Source organism: Vidua macroura, chromosome 10 (genome assembly GCF_024509145.1).
Source record: "Vidua macroura isolate BioBank_ID:100142 chromosome 10, ASM2450914v1, whole genome shotgun sequence".
NCBI classification, from domain to species: domain Eukaryota; kingdom Metazoa; phylum Chordata; class Aves; order Passeriformes; family Viduidae; genus Vidua; species Vidua macroura.
The window spans coordinates 12096004-12118622 of record NC_071580.1 but is presented as its reverse complement, the minus strand read 5'-3'; the positions used below and the strand labels follow the sequence as shown (position 1 = coordinate 12118622).

The window sequence follows — 22619 nt, the reverse complement described above, 5'->3', positions numbered from 1 at the left end:
CTCTTCCAACTCAGGAAAGACTATGATTCTATAATTTGTACTCTGTTTGAGACCTTTGAGACCTTTTGAGACCATTACTCAGGAGGTAGGAACAGTCCTCCAAACCTCATGGCACTGACAGTGCAGAGGGCAAATGTATGACTCTGCAGGACAGCTGTAGTGGTATTCCCACCTCATTTTTTGCTACTAGTCACATTCCTCTGGTCTTCTTTCTACAGAAGTATCTTCAAGGATGCAGAGCTCAGACAACTCTGGTGTAAAAAGTCTCATTGCTCCCAAGATTCAGTTCTGGCATGCAGGAAGGCTTTGCCTTCCTTACTGTCAAAGACATGATCCAAGATCAATCCCTAAAACAAACCTGACGCTCTTCAAGAAGTACTGTGCCAATTTCAGACATCAGTCCGAAATACTCCTTTGAAAGCCACTGGTGTGTGCTGTACTCAGCTTTTGCCTCAGCCTCACCTCCTGCCCAACTAAAACACATAACACTGGGCTGTTCAAAGGTCATTCTTTGTTTGCTTCTTGACTGCTCTTAAGACAGATGTTCCAAGGCACGACAGAGGATATAAACACGTGCATACTGGGGGAAAAAAAAAGGTGTCCAGGTGTTTAAGCAATGCCAAATGTGAAAGAATTCCAATTCACTGCCTTCTCCTTTAATCTGGCAATTCCAAGGGACCAAGCGTGTCAAGACTTGTACCCAGAGCACTTTCCGCTCGGGTGAGTTCAGACAAGGTCTGCATTAACTCCCCAACCTGCGAGAAAATTATTTGAAACAAAAGGTTGAGATATGTCCTTTTCCCTCCAACAAGCCTGGAAACAAATGGTACAGGAACAAGGTCAGAAAGGAATCATCCGCCTACCATACCACTGAATTCATTTACCTACCTCAGAGCCCATTCAAGGAAAGGGGTGGGATGGGGAACAAGGAATGATATAAAGCGGAATGAAGCTCTGGGGTCGCTTGCTACATTACAAGATTTGACAGGCCTTTGCCAGCCTTCAGCTTCTTTGTGTCTTTCACATAATAGAGAAACACAAACTGAGCAGCCTGTGATCTGGGGGTTGCACTATTAGATGGAGCAAACCCTTTGCAAATGCTAATAGTATTGTAGCATCCTGTCAGGCAGCAACACAAAAAAGGATGTTGATTTTCACATGAACCAGAACAGACTAATTGTAAAGAAGGCTGCAATGAATGTTCCATCTCTAAACATCAAAAGCTACAGGCAATTGGCTTGTGAACATGAGGCAAATACAGCTTCCAATGTTCCTAAATATAGGGGGCACACTATTACCTTAATACTTATTTCATGAGGCTGGCAAAGAGGACAGTTGCTTGAAACAGAAGTGAAAATAGTTTTCAGTTATGATTTCTGTAGTGAAATAATATCTAGATCTAAAGAGGCTTTTGTTGTGCAATTTACTGTTTTCCAGCAGTCTGGAAGAGATGATCCTTTCTGAAACATGAATGTGCAGATTCAGTCCAAGGTAGAGCTTCCAAACTGTAAGGTTGGTAGTAATGGAGCACAAACATGCTTGTCCTTTGCAGTTCTAAGGATGTGGCAGCTGTCAGTTCTGTTCAGTAATGCTCACTTAGTCAGGTCTTTCCTGAAAAGGTCTCTAAAATGTTATTGAGGATGTAACACACAAGCTTCTATTCTAAAACTTATTATAAAAGACCCTTTTAATTCAGACTTCACATCTTCCCCTATACTAGCAACGGTATAAGGCTGTTATTGCAGCACACTGACTGACCTTCAAAAACTTTGTTGTTGTTCTTTGGGTGAAAAACCTGAGCAAAGCTCATTTTGCTGGTTGTCACTACCAAGGATAGTTTAGAAAGCTGTATTAAGGTCATATTGGGAAACCACCACTGCTCTGGAAGTCCTCTTGGAGCCTACAGACTTCCAAGAGCAGTAAATAATCTTCTATCAGTGTTCTGCAACACAAACACATAAGCACTTGCAGATATCTGCAATGAACTGATTTTCAGCAGATAGGACTAGAAATATTTCTGGAATTGGCACTGGAACAGCACCTAAAGCTAATACCAAGAAACTTCAGTTAATTTCAGAAATGTTTCTAGAACAATTTGTGAGGTTGGCTGTAGGACTGTTTCACCAGTACTTTCAGAACTACTTCCTCAGTCATTACTAGTCAAAACAAAAATAATGTCTCTGACTTTCAGCACTTCTTACAGAACAACCTGGATAATTTCACCTTCTGATGTGCTGAAGCACTGAGGTGATGGCAGATGCAAGCAAGATTTGTATAAACAGAAATATGCATGGGTTTTCCATTCCAGCACCACAGTATAAACAACCATTACAATCTCTGTACCATTTCAGCTTCTTCCCATCCTTTCTATACAGTACTTTATACTAAAAAATTCCTGGCAACAGCCATATGTTGTGAAAGCTCTGTGATAACAGCCATCTAGAACTCATAGCACTTGTGAAACTACAGCTGTAGGAGTTACCTATCTTGCAAGAGTTTTATAATGCATTTAATTTCTCTTGCTGAATAAAAAACTAGCAAGTGATTTATCATGGTCTATGAAAATTACTGCAAGGGAAGATGGATTACTGGACTAATTAAAAAATAGAATAGGATCCAAGAACTTTAAACTGACGTTTAAAAAGAAAAAGGTTCCTTGGATATGGTAATTCATGAAGATGGTAAGCTTTTTCAGATAGCCATTAAGTTCTTGTGAGGGCATTCCCAGAATCTGAGTAAACTTTACCACTGTACATCCCATTTGTGCAAGGAAGCATTGCTGGAAGATTTCCCTAAACCACCTCAGGACCCAGAAACACATTCCAAACAGTCAAAAAACATCTCACGCTGCAACTCCGCAAGAACACAGAGGTATTTACACAGACAGTTCATATGGCAGTATCTTCCCTGACACAAGAAGATCCCAGAGACCTCTCCAGTACCAAATCCCACTGAAAACAAAGAGCTCTAGCTGACTCAAAGGGCCCTGGGTCAGTTTTAGAGATCCCCGTATTTTGATAGTTCAAATGATGAAATCTCTTGCATCTTTTTAAATACAACTGTCATCTTTTAAAATACAATTGTTAAGAATTACTAAGCTACATTAAGATACATGAAAATTCTCTAAAACTTTAGCCTTGGAACTACATCATAACTCAGCTTATGTTCAAAAATATACTCGGCAAAGAACCAGATTCATGTGGCTTTGATGGTGAAAGAGCACACCAGTGTGTGTGAAATAACCAAGAACTTCATTGATGTATTCAGCCTCTGTGTTTGGTTTTTACACTTCTAAACATTTCCAAAATTTTAATTTGTCTCACAGTCTGATAACTTAGGATGAGTTTACTAGTAACCACTAAGAAAGAGTAATTCCTGAAATTTGAAAAGACATCATTTATATATTTTTTATGAAAAAGTGTCAGAATACCTCTTGGCCATTAGTATTTAAACCTTGGCTCATAAACGGTTGATTTTATAAAAAGTAGAAATAACTTAGCATATCTACACAATAGTAATGAACATGCTTTGGAAATGAAATATCCATTTGTGGAACAACAGTGTTTACATTTGGTGATTCTCCTCCCTAAACGTAAAAAGATACAGAAATTTCAGACTAGTCATTGCTCCTTACAATAAATGGCTGTATCCAGAATCTGAAGGTAGCCTACGAAATACAGAAAAATACCGTGAACTTCTGCAAACCAGTTTGGAATAACATACTCTTCAGTACCACATGAATTTTAGGCAGTTCAAATAATTGTGTTTTCTGTCTCAAAACTCTTGTAATATTCAACAAATCCTTCTCATGATGCTTAAGATATTTGTCTAAATGTATTACATAAATGGTACATTAATTTATATAATAAAGATAACAGTTGGTACAGTCACCGATGACCAGGTGCTGACCCAGCTCTTCTGAATCAGACATTTTGATATCATTAACATATACTGATATCATTAATGTACACTTGTTCACAACTTAACAAACGAGAAAAAGAAGGTAGAACTGACTTCTTAGTTAGGTGCAATAGCACCGTGTTCAAAACCCACATTTTATTATTCCTTCAGTTACATTTTTATTCAATAAATACCTAGTTTCCATGGAATACATCATGCTAAGTCTTGGATGAGCAGCACAGAGAAGTTGGAACTAAACCTATAGGAACATCACACTAAAAGAAATGAACGTTGGGCCACTGGATGCGATATTTTGCACCATTTACATTACACAGAAGTTTCAAACAGTGATCTCTAGGTAAATGCAAAAGTTTTTGCTTGTTTCTTTGTTTGGTTTGGTTTTTTTACAAAGTACAGACTTATTTCACTTGCTATACACAAAGGTGTCTGCCTTCAAAATTGTGCAAACTTACATTTCTGAAGTTATCTTCAGAGGATGGTCATGACAAAAGCCATTTTTTCATTTTTCGGTTCTCAAACGCTCATTTTCAGGAATTAATTTTAAACAGAAAATCTCCAAACATTCAGTTAGATCACCTTGAAATATTTAACCTTTCAACATAATTTTAAGCTCTATATTAGCTTTTTGTCCACATAGCTGAATATTTTATGTCCAAACATTTGGGGAACATCTTTCCAAACTTTGTATTGTTTCCTCTCAGAGCAAACCAAAACAGTATCTGTTGGAAAACATTCAGATTCCTCTCTTTTCATTTCTACACATCAAAATCAACTGCCTTTTCAAAAGGGAAAATAAATCCAGGTCAGTTTTTCAATGTACATAATCAGACAACTGCAACACAAACTGTTTCAGGCCGAACACCTTCTTCCACACAAGTATTCAGAAGTGTATCCAGACCATTTGTGGCAAAGTGTGGGCAGAGAAATGTGGTGGTGATTAACCACCAGGCACCTATGATAGAGAGCTTTTATCATGCTTAAATTTGTCAGAAGTAACATTTCTATGGCAAAACAGAAAGGCAGTTTTCAGTGTCTTACTAATTTTACTGAATGATAGACATCAAGTGGGTGTGGAAGGACCTTGTGCATAACATTCTTATAGAAATTATTTTAGTCTTACAGTAGCTATTAGTAAAAATTAAATTAATGAAATTTTTCCTTTTTTTTTTTTTTGTTAGGAAGTTGGAAAAGTTGGAATTGTATATTCTTTTTACATTTCACATCTATTCCATCAGGTTTCTCTGTACCTATGGTGAAGGGAGGAGTTAACAAGGAAATCCGAGTCTGTGCAATCCCAGAAATGAAATGTAATCGGCTGACATTCAAGAGTAACCACATATATCAGGAAAGAACAGGTAAAAGGACCAGCTGCTGACATTATTTCCTGAGCCTAAACCTTTTAAGGTGTCACTGAATAGCAGTCTGTGCTTTCAGGTGAAAGAACTACAAGAATTGCTTGGCTGACATCTCTCAATAGTTTAGGAGTTTAACAAAATCCACCACTTCCTCTCAGGATGTCAATACAATGCTTTTAAATCTGTACCACAGTGATCAGCAAATGCTTCAACACAGAGCATAACAGATACAAATAGCATTACTCAGAAGGGCATTTTAATGTACATACAAATACTAAAATGTTATGTCAAACTCCCAGCATCATCTGCAGGCAAGAAGATGACAACAGATAAAATCATTTTATGAATCTGATCCAGCTCTACCATACAAGACACATACTAAAAATAACAAGCTTTTTTCTCCTTTCAGGAAAAAAGCCCCTTAAATGTACAACTTCAGCAAGCTCCCAGGTTATCTCATTAATATACAAATCAGATTCTTCTGTGCATGTAGCTTCAACAATTAAACGAGCAGGTGGATCTTAACTGAACTTCTCAATCCCATGAGACATTATTTTTTTTCTCCTTCAACATTTTAGGATGCTCCCCAAAAGATAGGAAAGAGAATGGGACACAAAAGCCATTTCAATTCAGTCTTTGTGCAAGGTATCCTGGAGAAGGCTGCATTCTTGTGTAAAGTTGCTGTTGAAACAGAATGACAATTATTTTAAAATATGTACAAATGCATGACAGCACTTCATCTTACAGATTTGAGAATTAATAGAAATGAGATTTGGAAATTACCTGCATGCAAGTATTTTTGCTAACAATATACAGTGTATTTAAGAAAAACAAAAGAACCAAAATGCTTCCATAGAAAAGTGTTCCATTAATTTTGATTCCAGCTAGTTATGCTTTCTTCTCGTAAAACAAATAAAAATCTTGAACTGAGAGTAATCAAATAGCCTACAGTGATTCAAAGTACTTATATAACTGGTCAGTAATTGTATTTTTACTAAGTTTCATGTCTGCTTGTAGTGTAAAAGCAGCAAGTATAGTTCTGCAGATTAGAAGCAAGAAGCAGCAGCCAGAGAATGGAATAAAACAAACAGGAATTTTCACAAAGTCTGTATGAAAACATGCATTTAAATGAGATGGATAATTTTATATAGAGCAATGAGATAATTGTAGCAATCTCTTTATGATCAAAACATGATTACCTGCTTGAACAATCTACTTTTCTTGATGAAGGGCTTCTATGAAGGCTTCAAGCTTCTCCTGGATTTCCCGAACTTTTTCTGGTGGAAATAAAAAGACCCCTGTTCAAATTCATATTACTATTAAGTACCTGAGGACAGGTACCAAAAGAAAAAAAAACAAACCAACCCACACAAAGCCATGAACAAAACCATGCAAACACAAACAAAAATTAATGTTGTCATCAATATTACCCTAAGAATTTTGTTTCTCAACTGCCGAGGTTTACAACATTTTTCTGCATCAGAAAAAAGGTCCTGTTCGAAGAACTCCTACAAATATATTTTATTATTATCCTGCTAATTTAATAATCCAAAAAATTTCCCGAAGGAATCCAATACTCAAAATGTAGTTCAAAAACCTGAATTTTCCATCAGATCATGCACAGCAGAACTACTGTACACTTGTGACATGCAGGGAGCTGTTAGGTTTTAAATAATGCCCGCTAGCCCCTTTCTTCTTTAACCAAATGTCCTCATTCTCCACAGCAAGTGTAACAAACACCACTAATCATTCTAAATAAAGTTGAAAGCTCATGCCCTTTCACCCAAGAGAATTTCAGGAAACCACACGTCAGTATTCAAGACACCTCCTCCAAAGGGCACACATGATGTTAAGAATGTTTAAAACTCGCATTTTATTTTCTTGCATTTCAGTAGTAACCAGATGGATGTGGGCAGAATATCATTTTATATAAAAACTAAATCTGGGAGTTTACTTTCCTATCAAAACAAGACTTGACCACAACTACAAATAGTTAGAATGAAAAGGCAAAATAGATTGCAAAAAATCCAGGGGTCTAGGCATTTTCCCACTCTTTTCTCAATTCCGTACGACACTTGTCATCATATAACCTATTTGATTTATTAAATTGCTTATGAAGCAAGATTTAGAACGCAGTTGGAATCCAAAGCCTGTGAGATTTCCTGCTTCTCTCTCACCACATCCTCATTTGAAGCTCCTTCTGTGTGTGATTATAGGCATGAAAAAACACACACTTCAGGAATATGAAGGAATGGGGGAAAGCAATAGGACAGACAAAAATAAGTTAGATGAGCATAAACACAGACAAATATTTTTTTCCAAGTTAAAAATACTATTGGATTAAAGCCATATGTTCCCTTGTCTGATATACAGGGTTTGAGCTTCTTAAAAAAATCTTTTATGTTTTCTTCTCTTTATCAATACCATATGTTATCAACTTTACTGAGCTGAAGTAACAGCAAAACAAAAAGAAAAACAATCAGCTTTAAATGGGATATATAAGTGGAAAAAAATTACCTCCAAAGGGAACACTAATGTAGGTACGGGAACTGAAAGTTTGATCTAACAAAATGACAACCCCACAAACAAAACATTAACATAAAACATAAAATCCAAACATAAACATAAAATCCATTTCAGAGTAATAGTAATAATAATAACAACTCAGCAGTCCTGCTCTAACAGAAGTAGAGAATTTTAGTGAGCATTTGAAATAAGGTATGGAAAATAGCCTGCATGACTGTGAAGAAACTCAAGCTTCTCTCTCTTGCAACTCTTAGGTGATGAAGGGTAAGGCACTGACACTTTCAACACTTCAGCGTGCCCTCCCCAGTGGTGCTTATCTACAAACAGAAGTACAGTGAAGCTGAATCACACTCAAGTCCTAGAGAAAACACCAAAGAAGCTTACTGAATTTCAGCTGATTTTTTTTTTCTTTTAAGGTACTTTGATATTAAATGAAGATTAGAGTCAGTGTGAGGGCAAAAGCTGTACTTTAGAAATTAAGAAACAGCAATAGCTGATTTTTACCAGGTTAAAAAAAAAATCTGATTCAGTTCAGCAGAATCTTTGAAAGCCATCAATGAAAAAAAAGTAGTCCAATGATCACTTCTCCTTACTGAGCACATTCAAAGTGTTTTCACTACTATCTTTTTAAATGAAAAAAAGAATATACACTGCATGCCTGTATGTAAACCTCTAGTGTATAGAAAATATTATTTCTATGGCATTAATTTAGGCAACTACTTAGCTCAGCTCTTAATACTGTTGCTCTATGAATGTTTACAAAATCAGGCCTTGAAATAATGTTCTACTACTTTGGACAGAAATAACATTTTTTGACCACACCATGCTGCATGGTGCTTTGATCAGCCTGAAAGGTGCCCCTGACCGTGGCAGGGAAGTTGGAACAGATGATCTTTATTGTCTCTTCCAACCCAAAATAATCTAAAATGATTCTGGGTTTAGAAATTATTAATCCTGGATGCTGCTCTCCAAAATGAACAGCAGTTGCCCGTGATAACTGGGAATGAGCTCTCACCACTCAGAAGAGCTCTTTATGTTGTGGTTTTCTGTGGCACTTTTTTCCCCAATTGCAACATGTTTTCCCAAGTGTGTTCTTTGTATTGATCAAGCCATTAGACCCAGTGAAAGCAGGCAGATTTAGCAGTATTAAATGCAAGTATTTTCCTTTCTCAACCTCTTGCTAATGAAATATTCCAGCTCTGAAAATTAATAGCATCAGCAAAAACCTGTAATTATTATTTCACCCTTAAAAAAAGGTTTGTGCCAACAAATCTATTCTAATTTTCCGATTAAGGCATATTAAAATAACAGGATAGCAAATATGTATTCTACCAGAATATACTGAATCAGCTGTGTTTACTCAGAGAACACATATACTAAAATTGACTGCATACTATGAGTACTTTATTAGTTTTTATACTTGGACTGAATTGAAATGATTACTTAACTGTAATAATTATGAGGTCTTGAGGTAATTTAATACTTTGAAATAATATGCTGGCTATTCTTAAAAAAGAACAGCTACAATGAGTGCCAAATAGCTGCAATTATTCACACTATGCCCTGTATTTTTAGCCATGGTAAAGCCTTTTGCAGCAGCAGATCCCAGGCAACCTGTAACACTCTCCTGCAAGTCCATTCTGTAGCTCAGAGAAGCAGCCTGCTGAATTGGTTCACTTTTGAAATAGGCTGAGGGCAGAGTTATGCATTTACACAACACTCATCTTAATAAACCAGTAAATATAACTGCTTGGATAGAATTCTAATAGAGGAGTGCAAGTGCAGGGCCTGCAGTTCTGGGGTAACTGTCTACACAGTTTCATCAGCACCACGTGACTTTGTACGTGGAACAACTATTTATTCTCACAATTCAAGAATCAGATGTTACCCAGCTTTAGGGAAAATGAAATGCACAAGCTCTGTACCCACATTTGTAGGATTATGACTGACACTTAAATCAAGCTATCAGTAGTTTATACTTGTAAATTACAATCACTGTTTTGAGGGAAGTTTATCAGCATGCCAAACACAGAAAAGCATCTGGGTTTCAGGTAAGAATACTTACTGTAGAAGTAAATTTAGGGGTAGACTAAAAGTGACCTGTTGCTCTATGTCTTGTGATACTGTGTTTTTCCAAGGATAAGTAAACCACAGATTAAAAGCACTCAGCTTGCTAGCAAATTACTTCTGTAACTGGTTGAACTACCCAAGCTCTTTCATACAATGCTCCCATGTCACAAAAGGGACTTTTATTAAAGTGCTACACTTATTAATACACTTATTACCATGTAAGTTTTAATACACATATTGCTTGCACTGGATTCTAGAAAGACAATGTGCTCTTTGCTAGCTCTAATGCAGACCTGAAGTTACAAATAAGCAATTCTTCCAGCACCTGTTAAACACTGATCAAAAATCAAATTAAATCAATGAAGAATAACTGTAACTAAACCCTTGTTTCCATCTTAGAACAGTAAAATTCACAGGCCTAGAAGCGATGAATGGTTTTTCTATTTCCCATTTACCCCATGTTTACCTAAAAGATAAGCTGGTTCATACATCAACTCATTATGCCTCTTGATCTGGTCATGAATATTCCCATAATCCTCCCTCCATATCCCATAAAACTTTACTGACAGAATGAGGAAATTCTTTATTCAGATGTCATGAGATCCTCATTCATGCTCAGTCTCTCCTTATCTCCATATGAAATGATATTGCTACCCTCTCATTTTCTTTTCATTAATCCTGTGATCCCAAATCTAAAAGGCTCAAAACCAGACTAATTGAACTGTAATGAGGATTTGGAATACACTGTGAACACAGAAAGATGCAGGCACAGAGAGAGTTTGCTTTTCCTGCTATCATAACCTGGCCAGAAGGGAATCCCCCTGAAATATTCAGTCTTACAAGGAAGGTTTGCTTTCTGATTGCTGCCTGAGATACCCAAGTGTAGCTAGCTAGCAATAAACAGTGAAAAAATGAAACAGCTGAAGCAAGTTATCAAGCAAATCTCCTGACATAAGGCCAAATAATCCCAAATAATAAACACAAATTACAAAAGCAAAGTATATTACTGATTTATTTCAAACATACTCCTAGAGGCAAGAAAAGGTTTTCTTGTATTTTCCAGCTGTGTTAATTGGCTTATTACTAAGAGATCTGGCATCTGTCCACAAAACCTGTCTTGCTGATGGTTCTCAAGATAAATTTATTTTGGGACATTCAAATACATATTTACCTGTAACAAACCAGTAATTTTAGCACAGAATTTAAAAGATGTTCATGTCTGTCAGTGCCAGAGAACACGAGTACTTTGGGCAAATCAAAAAGCTTTCCCCTCCCAATTACAAATGTGCACATATGATATCAAATTTCAATTGCAGCAACAAAACAAATTCTGAAATCTTTCTGGACACAAATCCATCTTTATTTTGTACTTTGATGAAATCTACAGTATGAAATGACCACAAAAAATGTGTTAATATCTTATTATAAATCCTCCTATTCTATATTAAAGTGACTTCTATCTCCAACTCATGTTTACATGGCTTTGATATTTGAAAGCTCATGGTTGTTGCTCCTTTTGCTCTGGATTGTGTTTAGACTTGAGTTCTCCCCTGCCCTTTTTTTTTTTTTTTTTTTTTTTTTTCAATCTTCCTTCCTTTCTTAATCCCTTCCTTGCCTATAAACATTCTCACTTCTTGCTGCGCTACTTCTATGTTATGGTTAGTTAACCACAGAGGCAGAAATTCGGAATTTACTGCTGTGAATGCATCATCTTTCCTCTAGTAAAAAGGAAAGCCCTGTCAGTCAGAATTCATCACAATGCCCAGAAACACACCATTAAAACTAGAGATGTCAATCCAAAGTTTTCTATTGAAAGCTGATTTTCACCTTAGGGCTATCTAAGACACAAACTCCATAGTTGTATAAACCCCTATGAACAGTCAGGTGGAGAAAGCAGGGGGGTTGGGGAATCATCTCTTTGGAGTTCAGCCTTTTGTGCCACATTCCTTGATTTTCTAAGGGCCATGCGAAAGCTTTAGTTCTTGTTAAAATGGTATGAGATAGCATACTCCCAGGCACTCCAAATAATGCCTCAGAAGGAAGACTTCCCAGCCACAGTTACCTGCAGCAACACGCTTACTCATGCTTCATGCAAACACTGCCAGAATTCCCTGATCACTGCAAGGTCATGTCCTGCTGAATTTTAGAAAATCCTTTGAAACTACCTATCACATTTTTTGCCAGTTTCCTCTTGTTCACATACCATATTTTCCTCTGGATAAGACTGAGAGGAAAGCTAAACTTTTAAGGGGGGGAGAAGGAAAAAAAAGGCAAAACCACCCAGGCTGCCCTTAAAGAGACAGAACATCATTTGTCAGCCGCAAAGACAGATTTATAAGTAGAGGGCCCCCTCTATTCCTTTAAGGCTGCAAAACAGATGGGAAGTGAATGGACAGTCAAAGGGTCAAGAAAACACATGGGAGGTGCTGCTTGTATGCTGTATGTATGTTCCCAGCAAAAGAAAGAGGTCAAGATTGTAACTGCATGGCTGGGTGCTGGAAAGGTCTTTTCTTTAAGCTGTTACAAAGACAAACGCTGTTCTTCATCCTGCTGTCAAACCACTATAAATACTGTTTGTCAAGAGAGTTACAGCAGCTAAAAGTTTTTTTTCAAAAAGAGGCTAAGCAGGAGGATGAATCATGTGAATGATTCTTAAACAATTAGCTCATTAGTGTAATAAAAGCACTGCAGAATCCTGAAAAGTTTAAATGGAATTTATAATAGTTCATATAGTAAATCCACAAATCATTAAGAATATACAGCCTTTAAAATGCAAGCTTGCAGAATGTAGCTGGCATGGTCATTAGTTACCAGTAGTTAGCCTGAATGAAGATGCCACTGATGCTACATTGTAGTGGCTGTCCTTTAATGCTATGTTTTTTATATGTGTTGCAATCTATCAGGACATTTGAATTTGCATCCAGTTTGATCTCATTTTTCATGGCCATAACAGGAGAAAACGTCAAGGAGCCTGTTTCCTACAAAGATACAGTTTTGTTTTCCCTGTTGTAGGCAAATCCACCTCTTAAACAGGGACAGCTGACCTCCAAATTGTATATTTAGCCTGATGTAGAAACATAATGAAATCAAGAAAAAAAAATCTTAGACAGAAAAAACCCCCAAGTTACAGCCGCCATCACTGAAGTTACTTTGTTGAAAGTATTACTATCATATGAATTATTAATCCCTTCATAGCACACCTGAGCAAAGCTGTCAGCTGCCTGTATGAAACAGTATTACCTTTATTTCACACTAAAGATAACCAGGCAGCAGCAGAAGCAGCCTGTCTGAAAACACTTCAGCTATTTTTGCAAGCTACTGAGCACTACAACAGTATTTTAGCATTACTAACAATAATCTTCAGCCCCAGAAATGGAACTGTGTATTGTGCTATTGCAATAGTAGGTTACTAATCCATGTCTTGATCTATAGCTGTTCCAGATTCACTGGTGAGAGCTCTCAGTTTAACAAAACAGTTTTGGCCACTTGTTTGCCCCCTCTTTGGTGGAATAGAACAGAAGCTGGCTGAGCTTCTTGGAGCAATCCCTGGGGCTCCTCAGGCTGGTAAGCATGAAATCCTGTCTCTGACAGAGCATTTCAGAACCAAGCTATGGGGCTAAAGCAAAACTGACAATTATGTAGACTACTGACTTTATACAACAGACATTTCCATGAGCTATTCATACTCATGGAAATCCTGCTTGTATACATAAGGAAACAATATTACTAAACTGTGATGTGAGGTCTCAAACTATTTCTACACTATCATTGAGGTTAGCCTAATGTACCAGTGATCATTACCCTGTATTAAGTTGCAAGTTTATGAGAGTCACAAGGTCTGCAATATCAAGGTAGGACTTGGGCATCTTTCAGTCCTCTGTCTCCATCTCAGATGTTTTAATTAAAACTGCTCTAATAACTCAGTCTTTCAACAGAACTTAGCTGTGTTCCTTACTGGGCAGCTGGAAAGAACACAGTAGCAGAATGACAAGGCAACCTTATAAAACTATCTCATACTTTGTATCAGACTTACAGATACAGGAAGATTGAACTTCCAAATCAAAACTGTTAAACTAGAATGAATCAGAATGTGGTGATGCTCATTATTTTGTGTGCAAATAGTGAAAAGCATAGAGGCAAATCAGAAATACTACCTAACAATTCATCCACTGATGTAACAAATATAAACTTTTCCTTATGCAGAAAGAATATATACAGTGATAAAGATAAACTACTTACATAAAGGCTACTGTAACCTTAAGGCTATAAAACTGTATAGACTTTAACACAGAAGATAACTGATACATTTTTGGGCATTTCTCCACCCAAAAGAAAGCATACTCAGTTCAATAATGAAGTAATATGCCATCAGGACTATTTAAGTTAAAGTGTTTCTAGAATATGACAGAACATGAAATGGTGATTAGATGACTTTTTAGATCACAACAATAATGTTTAATAGTCAGAAATTTAAGTCACCATATCCAAATGGTTCTATTATTTTTTCTTTGCTATCATTCCTATGGGCAAAATGGAGTCTACTACAATTGACAATGTGCAACATACATGACACTGACCTCTCCAGCTTTTGGAAATGGGAATGTTACATTCCAGAGCTCCATACTACTTTAGAACAAAAGCATATATTGGTCCATTTACAAGCCTGTAATTTATACCAATACTAAATCTTTCCATGATAAGTAAATCTCTCTATGATAAGCACTTAAATTTTGATTAATAAGTACCCTCACAAGGAACCAGTACTAAAGAGAAAATAGCATCCAATTAGATGTTTTGATCCTTGCATCATTCAGAAAATTTTAGGAAAAAAAATAAATTCAGCAGACAACACCACAATGACCCTCAAGTACAAGAGACATGGGTCTAGAGAAAGATTAATAGGCATTAAATATGTCATTATTCATGTAGCAGTTTATCACTATTTTTCAATGTCAACTTTAAGTGATAGGCTTCTTTTAGTCAGTGACAAATGTGGTGAACTTTGTAAGGATCCGTTTTAGGACCTGGACATCAGTGCCTAACTCTTCATCAATAACTAAGAAATCACAGCAGACAGGCTTTGGTCATCTGGGATTCTTAAGTTAAGTAAACCATCACTCCATCACAGGATATCTGCAAGTGATGTATGTTCTCCCTTGAGGATTACTTCCCTCTGTGAGAAGATGCAGCTTTCTAAAGCACTTTCTGCCATGACACAAAGCAGGAACTACCTTATCTGCACTTTGACACACAGACCATCCTACACATTCTTCTGGTTTTAATTCATTAGTTTCATGCTGCTGCCTCAAAACTCAAGAGAAAAAAAAAGAAGAACTTGAACATTTAATCAATGTCTTTCACATCAAAGTACACTTGCTTGGGTCGGTTTCTTTAATTATCTACAGGGAATTAAAAACATGATAGTCATGCAAAAATAATTAATTTGCATTCTAACAGGAAGTTTGCAAGTCTACTGTGAGATATTGCTTGGGTTCAAAATTAGGGGAAATCAAAGACACGACCATACAGACTGATTCCAAGCACACTGTCCCCCAAGTTCCTGCGTCATGGAGCACCAGGACCTCTACAGAGCTCAAAGGGAGCACAGGAGTCGTGCTGCCACCAGCACACTGGTGACACCAGCACAAGTTTGAACTCGTTAAGAAACAGACAGCCCACACTTTGTGACTGATTGAGATCTGGGCTGAAATGAATGTGCTCTAAATGACAAGCAGCCCCTGATAAGACACAGGCCATACTAATGTCCTCAGGGAAGCTGCTGGCAGGGGACTGTGAAGAGAGCAGCTACCCTGCACATGCTTAGCAGAACTTGGAAATCTGTTTGGTGATTTCCAGAGGGAAATGGCTGCTGTGCATCTCTCTGGGTAGAAGGTCACACCATCTTCCTGGTGTAATGTTCTGCCAGCCCAGGATGAGATGAGTGAGTGTTCCTTGCTGCTATGACCAGGTGAAAAGAGAACGAGATCAAAGCAAGACTGCTGACACCTCTGGAATTGTCTTACAACTACAAAGTAACCATATTTTTACTTAAGTAGCTTCTAAAACTCCAATATTTAGGCATTGTGGAAGAAATAAGAACACAAAATAACCCTAATTAATCAGATTCTAATAAAATTACTCCTCCATGTGCATTTCCTAAGTTGCTTTTCTCTTTCCTATATCTGTCTTTGGGCAGCAGGGGTGACATTTGGGCACTACCTTCAAATGTCTTGAAAATTATACCCTTTTTCTGTATCTCGTAAACACTGAAAACCACACTGGTTCTGATTTAAGAACTACTAACCACTGTCTTTTGAGCTGTTCTGTCTGCCTCTAGTTTCTACAGGAAAATTACCTCTGATCTGCTTATTTGAGAGATCTTTCCCCCTACAGCTGAGCTTTGCCCCTATGAAACACTGTGACCTTTTTAAAAAAAAAGTTAAAGCTTATAATAGAAGAACAAATGGAAGTAAAGGCTTTAGAAAGCCAAATCAAAGCCTGATTTTAAGGAGCACATGTAATCAACAATGTCATGAAAGATAGAGGTCAAATCAAAACACGATTGGCAGTCATCTGAAGGAACTGAAATTTAATTAGGCTACAGTAATGACCACAGTATAGGATTACTTTCACGCAACATTTTTGTTCTACAGCTAACAGCAATGAAAGAAAAAATGTAACCACAGAGCAAGTAATTATATGCAAAGTACTCTTCACAGACTTTATCCCCAACTTTGAATAAATGCATAACAAAAAAGGGGACTCACTTGGATTAAAACCAGTTTGTTACACAGAACAGACACAACAGAACCCACTCAGCTTAGCCAAATCACAGGAACTTCAGGTCCTGAGTCAGCAACTTGCATATGGAAGTGCCAACCTTAGCTTTCTAACGCCATTAAAATGGCCAGTTTATTATATGACTATATGATATTAAATCATTCATGCTCCAAGCTGGCAAATGGCTTACATTCAACAAAAGAAAAAGTAAATAAAAAATTTAATGCTGTGACTGCAAAGCAATGACTTTAGATATAAAACTTGGAAGTATTTCACTGTAACTCTGGTTTGCTTAGTTTTTATATGTTTTAGTCTTTACAAGAAAATAATTAAGTTCTGCAAACTATTACATTTCATAGCTTACAAACGTATGACAGAATTGAAACAAATGGCCCTAAGCTGTATTTTCTTCATGTGAGGGCTTACTCCTCAAATGTTTCAAAAAGCTTTTGTGAAGAACAAAGTCTCAGCTAGCCCATGACACCTGTACAGGTGTCAGCATTACTGATAAATGAACTTGGAGGCTGATCCATTCACATTCATTCCTAGCAATTTCAGAATCAAGTTTCCACAGGCATTCCCACCTCCTGCCAATGACTCTCCTGTGCACATGGTTTTACTTATAATTTGGTGAAGAACTGGGTTTTCTTTTCCAGCTTGTGAGGACACAGGATATTGGATGAATAGAATGCTGACCTAGGAAAGATGCTTTGTATGTACTATGTATTGTTTATCCTGTGGCTTTGCAACATTCATAGTTTTGCTGTCCAAAAGGATTAAAAGGAGAAGAAATAAATGAAGATAGGACATATGTATTTCTTTTGAGTCAGTGAGATTTCAACTCTAGTGAAGTGAATGGCAAAGTTCCTGCTGCCTGCCTGAAGCTTGGATTCACCTGAAGCATTCAACATCTATGTGCACCACCTAGCATGCTTCAGGTGCTACTGCAATGGGCAGAGATGGCACTTAGCATTAGGATAAGACACTGGAAGATCCACTTCCTTTCTGAAATGATTAAAGGATTCAATTCCTAACAATCTTTTCTTAATAAAGCTTACTAAACTAGTACTTTCCATGCAGTTGCTGACCAGAAATGTGCAGCTGAGAAAAATAAATGAATGTCCTTTATAATCTTCGTAAATTACATGTCATTCAAACAAACCAGAAAACGCCGAGGGGGAGCGCAGAACAAGAGGGACATGGACAGGCAAGCGCATCTTCCTGCGGGCGGCAGGGGGGGAGTCCCGGAGGGAGCCCCGGGAGGCGCCCCGTGCCCCCTCCGCGGCCGCGGAGCGCCACCGCGCGCTCGGCACCGGCACCGCCGGAGCTCGCCCCAGCTGCTCCAGCCCCGCGGAGAAACAGCACGTCCAGCACACAGAGAGCCTGCAATCAGTGAGGTACTCCTCCGAAGTGTTTTACTGGGAGCTCAACATTTCCAAAAGTTACCATGTTATAAATAGTCTACAGAAAGGTATGATTTATCACATGCTATCAGGTATTTCTGCTGAAATTATCAGTCTGTCATTTGTGTTAAAAATAAAACAGCAGAAAATACATTATTCATGTTGAAATGGAAGTCTTTCACCTATGTATTATTCTCCTTTAAAAAAAAGTATTGCCCAATACTGAAGAACATAATTAAAAATATACAGTTCTAGGGAAGGTGTGACTTCAAATAACTGTCTTTTATAAATAACAACCAAGCTGGCATTTTAAAATACACGTAACATTTAAAACCTTCAGTAACTTCAGAGGCAGCCTGCATGAATGTTCAGTATCATTCACTTTGAAAAGGTAAACACAATTACTGGAGAAAACAGTACGAACTTGCAAATACGGCAAATGTTCACTGATTAGGGATATATATTGACTCATCCATTTTCAAAGGTACTGTAGAAATAAAGGGTAATTAATGCCTAAAAAAAAAGAGCAAGTGGAAAATATTTGTGTAGAGGTGCACACACTTGTGTGTAACAGCTGCAGGAATTTGAAGGGACTGACTTGCCACCGTTAGATCTTCCCTCCAGCCCAAAGGAGTGCCTTAAAGCCTGCAATGCAAACTGGGCAGTCTTGCCTAGAGGCTTTCCTGTGAAATTCTTCTTTTAAAATATTAATGTTCACCATTGTACTTTTAGCTCCCTCTATCCCATTTTACTTCTTATGAAACACAGCATATTTAAGATACTGATACAGCTAATCAAATACTTTAGTTGTGTGAAATATAAATTTCAAATCAAAGTATTCTGTCCGTCAGCAGTGAGCACAATCAAGATGCAGGTGCCAACTGGAAAGTAAATGTAATTCCTCCTATTTCTGGTGAAGCTATCCAAGTCAGGGCTGTGTTCCCCAAATGGCAGACAACTTTGGTGAAGAACTTCAATAAAGATAATGCCCCAAAGCTGTGAGGGAGCTGTGAACAACTGCATTAAAACAGGTTCCTATCAACTGCTGAATAAGCCTACAGTATCCAGTTAGACATGTAAGAGACTAATAGCAAATTACTATTGTTTCTGAATCCTCATAATGAAAAACTAATAAGCACATCTCAACTGCACCTACAGTTTTAAAACATGACAAGAAAAGGAAAGTATCATGGCAGTTACTTTTCACCCAAGAACTTGGGAGTTGTAGCAGATAGACCACTGCAGCATCAGCTCGCTGTTCAGTAATATGCAAAAGAGGAAGCAGACTAAAAGGAATTTCTGTAAAAAGACCAGAGTAAAACCCAGAAAGCATCATAACACAGGTATATAAATCCATAATGTAGATACATTTCAAATATTTTGTGCAAGGTCTGCTCTTTCACCTCAAAAAGGGTTTAGTGGAACTAAGAAAGAGGAGAAGAGTGGCGAGGCTGATTGAAAACAGGAAACAATGTCCATGCAAAGAGCAGATACACCATGAGAACTTTTCAAATCAGAAAAAAGAACATCAAGTGCAGATAGCATACATGTCTGTGAAGTCATGAATGGCAAAAAATGAAAAGGAAAAAGATTACTGAATGTTTTTCACAGTGCAAGAACTAAGGAGAACCAAATGAAACTGGCAGGTGGCTCAGAAACAAACAAAAGGAAGTACTTTTTCTCACAATGTGTAGTTGAACCCTGGAACTAATTGCCACAGGATGTTGCAGATGCCAAAGTTTACATGAGTTCAAAAAGCAATTAGAAAAATTCACAGGAGGAAAAAAAAAACCTCCATGAATGCCTATTAATCACACAGATATTACCTCAGGATTAGGAAATCTTGGAACCACAGATTGTGGGCTGCTGTGAGAGCACAACAGGCAAGTACTACTGTATGGTTATGCTGTTCCCACGCCTGCTCACTGCCAGGGTCAGGACTCTGGGATACATCAACCACAGGTGTATCTTTCAGTACAAGCATTCTTATAGAGTGATTGCATTTTAGGACATTTTTGAAGTATATTTTCCCAATTTAACTATTCATACTGTCCTCTGCCCCTTTTTGCACCTTATGATCCTTTCTTCCCAAAGGACTCTAATCCTAGGGCTTCTTTATTTCCATAAACTTGTAACCATTCACTGGTACAAGTATCATGAGAATACTTACATTAAGGAATACATATACATTACATTTAAAGTATGCTTTTGAAGAAAAAGCAACCTTCAGTACATAAAAAAATTAATCATTTGTTTCAAAGATCTGTTTACACTCTTTAAAATACTTAGAATAAAACTTGAGATATGAACAGTGAGAAGCAGCAAGACTCAGGGCATAAATGTCATGTAAGGAATATTCTTGTAAAGGATTAAAGCACCATTCATGGCTGTAGAACACAAACAAAAAAACCTGCTCAAGTAAATTTTGAGTCCTATGTGAGTTCTCATCATCAGACTCAGTCACCCACGTTAGTAATAGCCATTAACCAGTATCCTGAATAAACAATAAAACACTTTCAGTGCTTCAGCGCTGAAAGGCTGATGTAACAGAAGTGAGACTGTTCCCATATAATCAGCATCAAGAGGAGCCATCCCAGCCTCAGGTATATAAATAATTTACATTTGCAAGTAGAGTTTCTAATCAGGAAGTGAATCCAAGCCCCATATTTATAAATTTAGACTGGAAATTAGAAGTCTATTTGTAACCACCAGAAGAATGACATCCTGGAACATATTTTCAGTGTCAATAAGTGTGCCCCAACAAATAACTGATTTGAAGACAGAGCTCAAGATGTTTGAATCAGCTGGGTTATATAAACACAGCTGCATGGAATAGAGAGACTGGACTTCGTGATTCAGGAGATCACTTCCCTTCCTAATTAAAATACCAATACTTTATGAACATATGTCTCAAGAGTCAGGATTTTTTCCTTTAGGAGAGTTCTGAACTTTACTAAGTGCTACAAGAAGGAAATTACAGCCATCTGAGAGTTCAATGCCCTATGCTATCAAAATCTGTCTCAGGGATATAAAAAAAATGTCTGCACCATAGAAAAGCATTCTATTCACCAAGGGAAAGGCAAACAAACCCCCTTTTTCAGTCATATTCCCATAAAAATCACTTAGCAATAAAAGCATGCAGAAAGAACACAGCTGATCTGAGTACAGAGCTAAGCAGTGGTATTTTTAAAATCTTCCCACAGGTACAATAAAGCAGAACATGTCATCATACATTGTTTTGTACTGAGTAACAATTATTTCTTTAGAATAATGCAGGGGGGATCTCTGACCTCCTGAATTTAAAGAAATACAGTGCAGTGACATGTTTTTGCTACACAGTAATTTATGAAATGCAAACTACACACTTCCAAGCATTTATACCAGAGCACTGACACCTCAGGTTATGAACACACACAGGCTCCTCCCACAGGTCTAGTCTTAGTTTACAAAATAATGACCTCAGCTGCCACTGCTTTGAAATGGGAGCCTATTACTGAGGCTGGGGAAAAGCTAAGTTGACAATACAAAAATTCTAAGTTGATTTCAGTGCAAAATAAAGACACGTTAATTTAAACATCATGGGCATGTTAGGGTTTTTAAATTTTGTTTTAAAACATGGAATACTTGAGGATAAATCAAAACCACCAAGGTTCACTCCATACCAGCATTTGCACAGGAAAAAAGCCCAAAAAATCAGCATCCAGCATCAAAGCAATAAAGCAAGCAGCATTGCTTGAAAAAGAGAACTTCCTCAATAAAAGTCTATATCCTACTATGCAGCTACCACTCATTTTACCTCAGCATAGATAGAGAGGAGGAGAACCTCTTATGCTGTAAAACATGTTCTACCTACTCTAAAAGACTGTTTACATAAAGGTTCATACAGGATTTCAAAAGCAACACAGGATGTTTGGAAAAAATTATATATTCATATGAAAATTATACAGTCATAGCACCTGCTTCAGAGATCAGTCAAGAAAACCTAGGCAATTTGCCCTAGATCACCAAAACTCCTATTCACAATTCCAAAATATTACATTTTCTAAAGGAAAACAAACACAATTCACTGGGATTTCAGTAACAATACTTCCAATAAGACAGTATTTTCAGTGTAGCCAAACCAGCACTATTAAAAGTAAATACTTAGATTTTGAGTTTATTTTAAGCAAAACATTTACTTGATATTACATTTTGGATGTAAAAAATGAAAAAAAGATTCACACGTAGGTAACTAACAGCTATTGCAGGCTTCTCTGTCCCACTGAACTCTGGATATAAGAACTTTCCTAATTACTTTGCTAATTGAAAGAAAAAACACTGATCACAATATTCATTTATTCTGAATTAACTATCCCAAGTAATATTTTAAGACAAAAATTAGTTTCTACATCAAACACAAGATAGAGGTCTAAGAAGAATGGTCACCTGTGATGTGAACATGCAGATATTTATGTAACTACAGGAACTTCATTTATCACTAGTTTTTTTTTCTTTTCCCTTTTGCACAGCACTGTTTCTTCCCCTCCCGGACCAGGTGCCCAGCTGGGGTTTAAGTGGAAGTCTC

The 22619-nt window shown here is 37.2% G+C and overlaps 1 protein-coding gene across 4 annotated transcripts in view; it reads right to left on the bottom strand.

Moving 5' to 3' along the window:
• Positions 1 to 4010: 4010 nt before the first annotated feature.
• OPA1 (OPA1 mitochondrial dynamin like GTPase) overlaps positions 4011 to 22619 on the bottom strand; it is a 48478-nt gene continuing 29869 nt past the window's right edge. For all 4 annotated transcript variants that reach the window (XM_053986131.1, XM_053986133.1, XM_053986132.1 and 1 more), the window contains 2 exons: positions 6476 to 6553; positions 4011 to 5957 (listed from right to left, as the gene is read on the bottom strand). In XM_053986131.1, the coding sequence (XP_053842106.1) occupies positions 6489 to 6553 (65 nt within the window). In that variant the 3' untranslated portion in view covers positions 4011 to 5957; positions 6476 to 6488. The remainder of the gene's footprint in view (positions 5958 to 6475; positions 6554 to 22619) is intronic.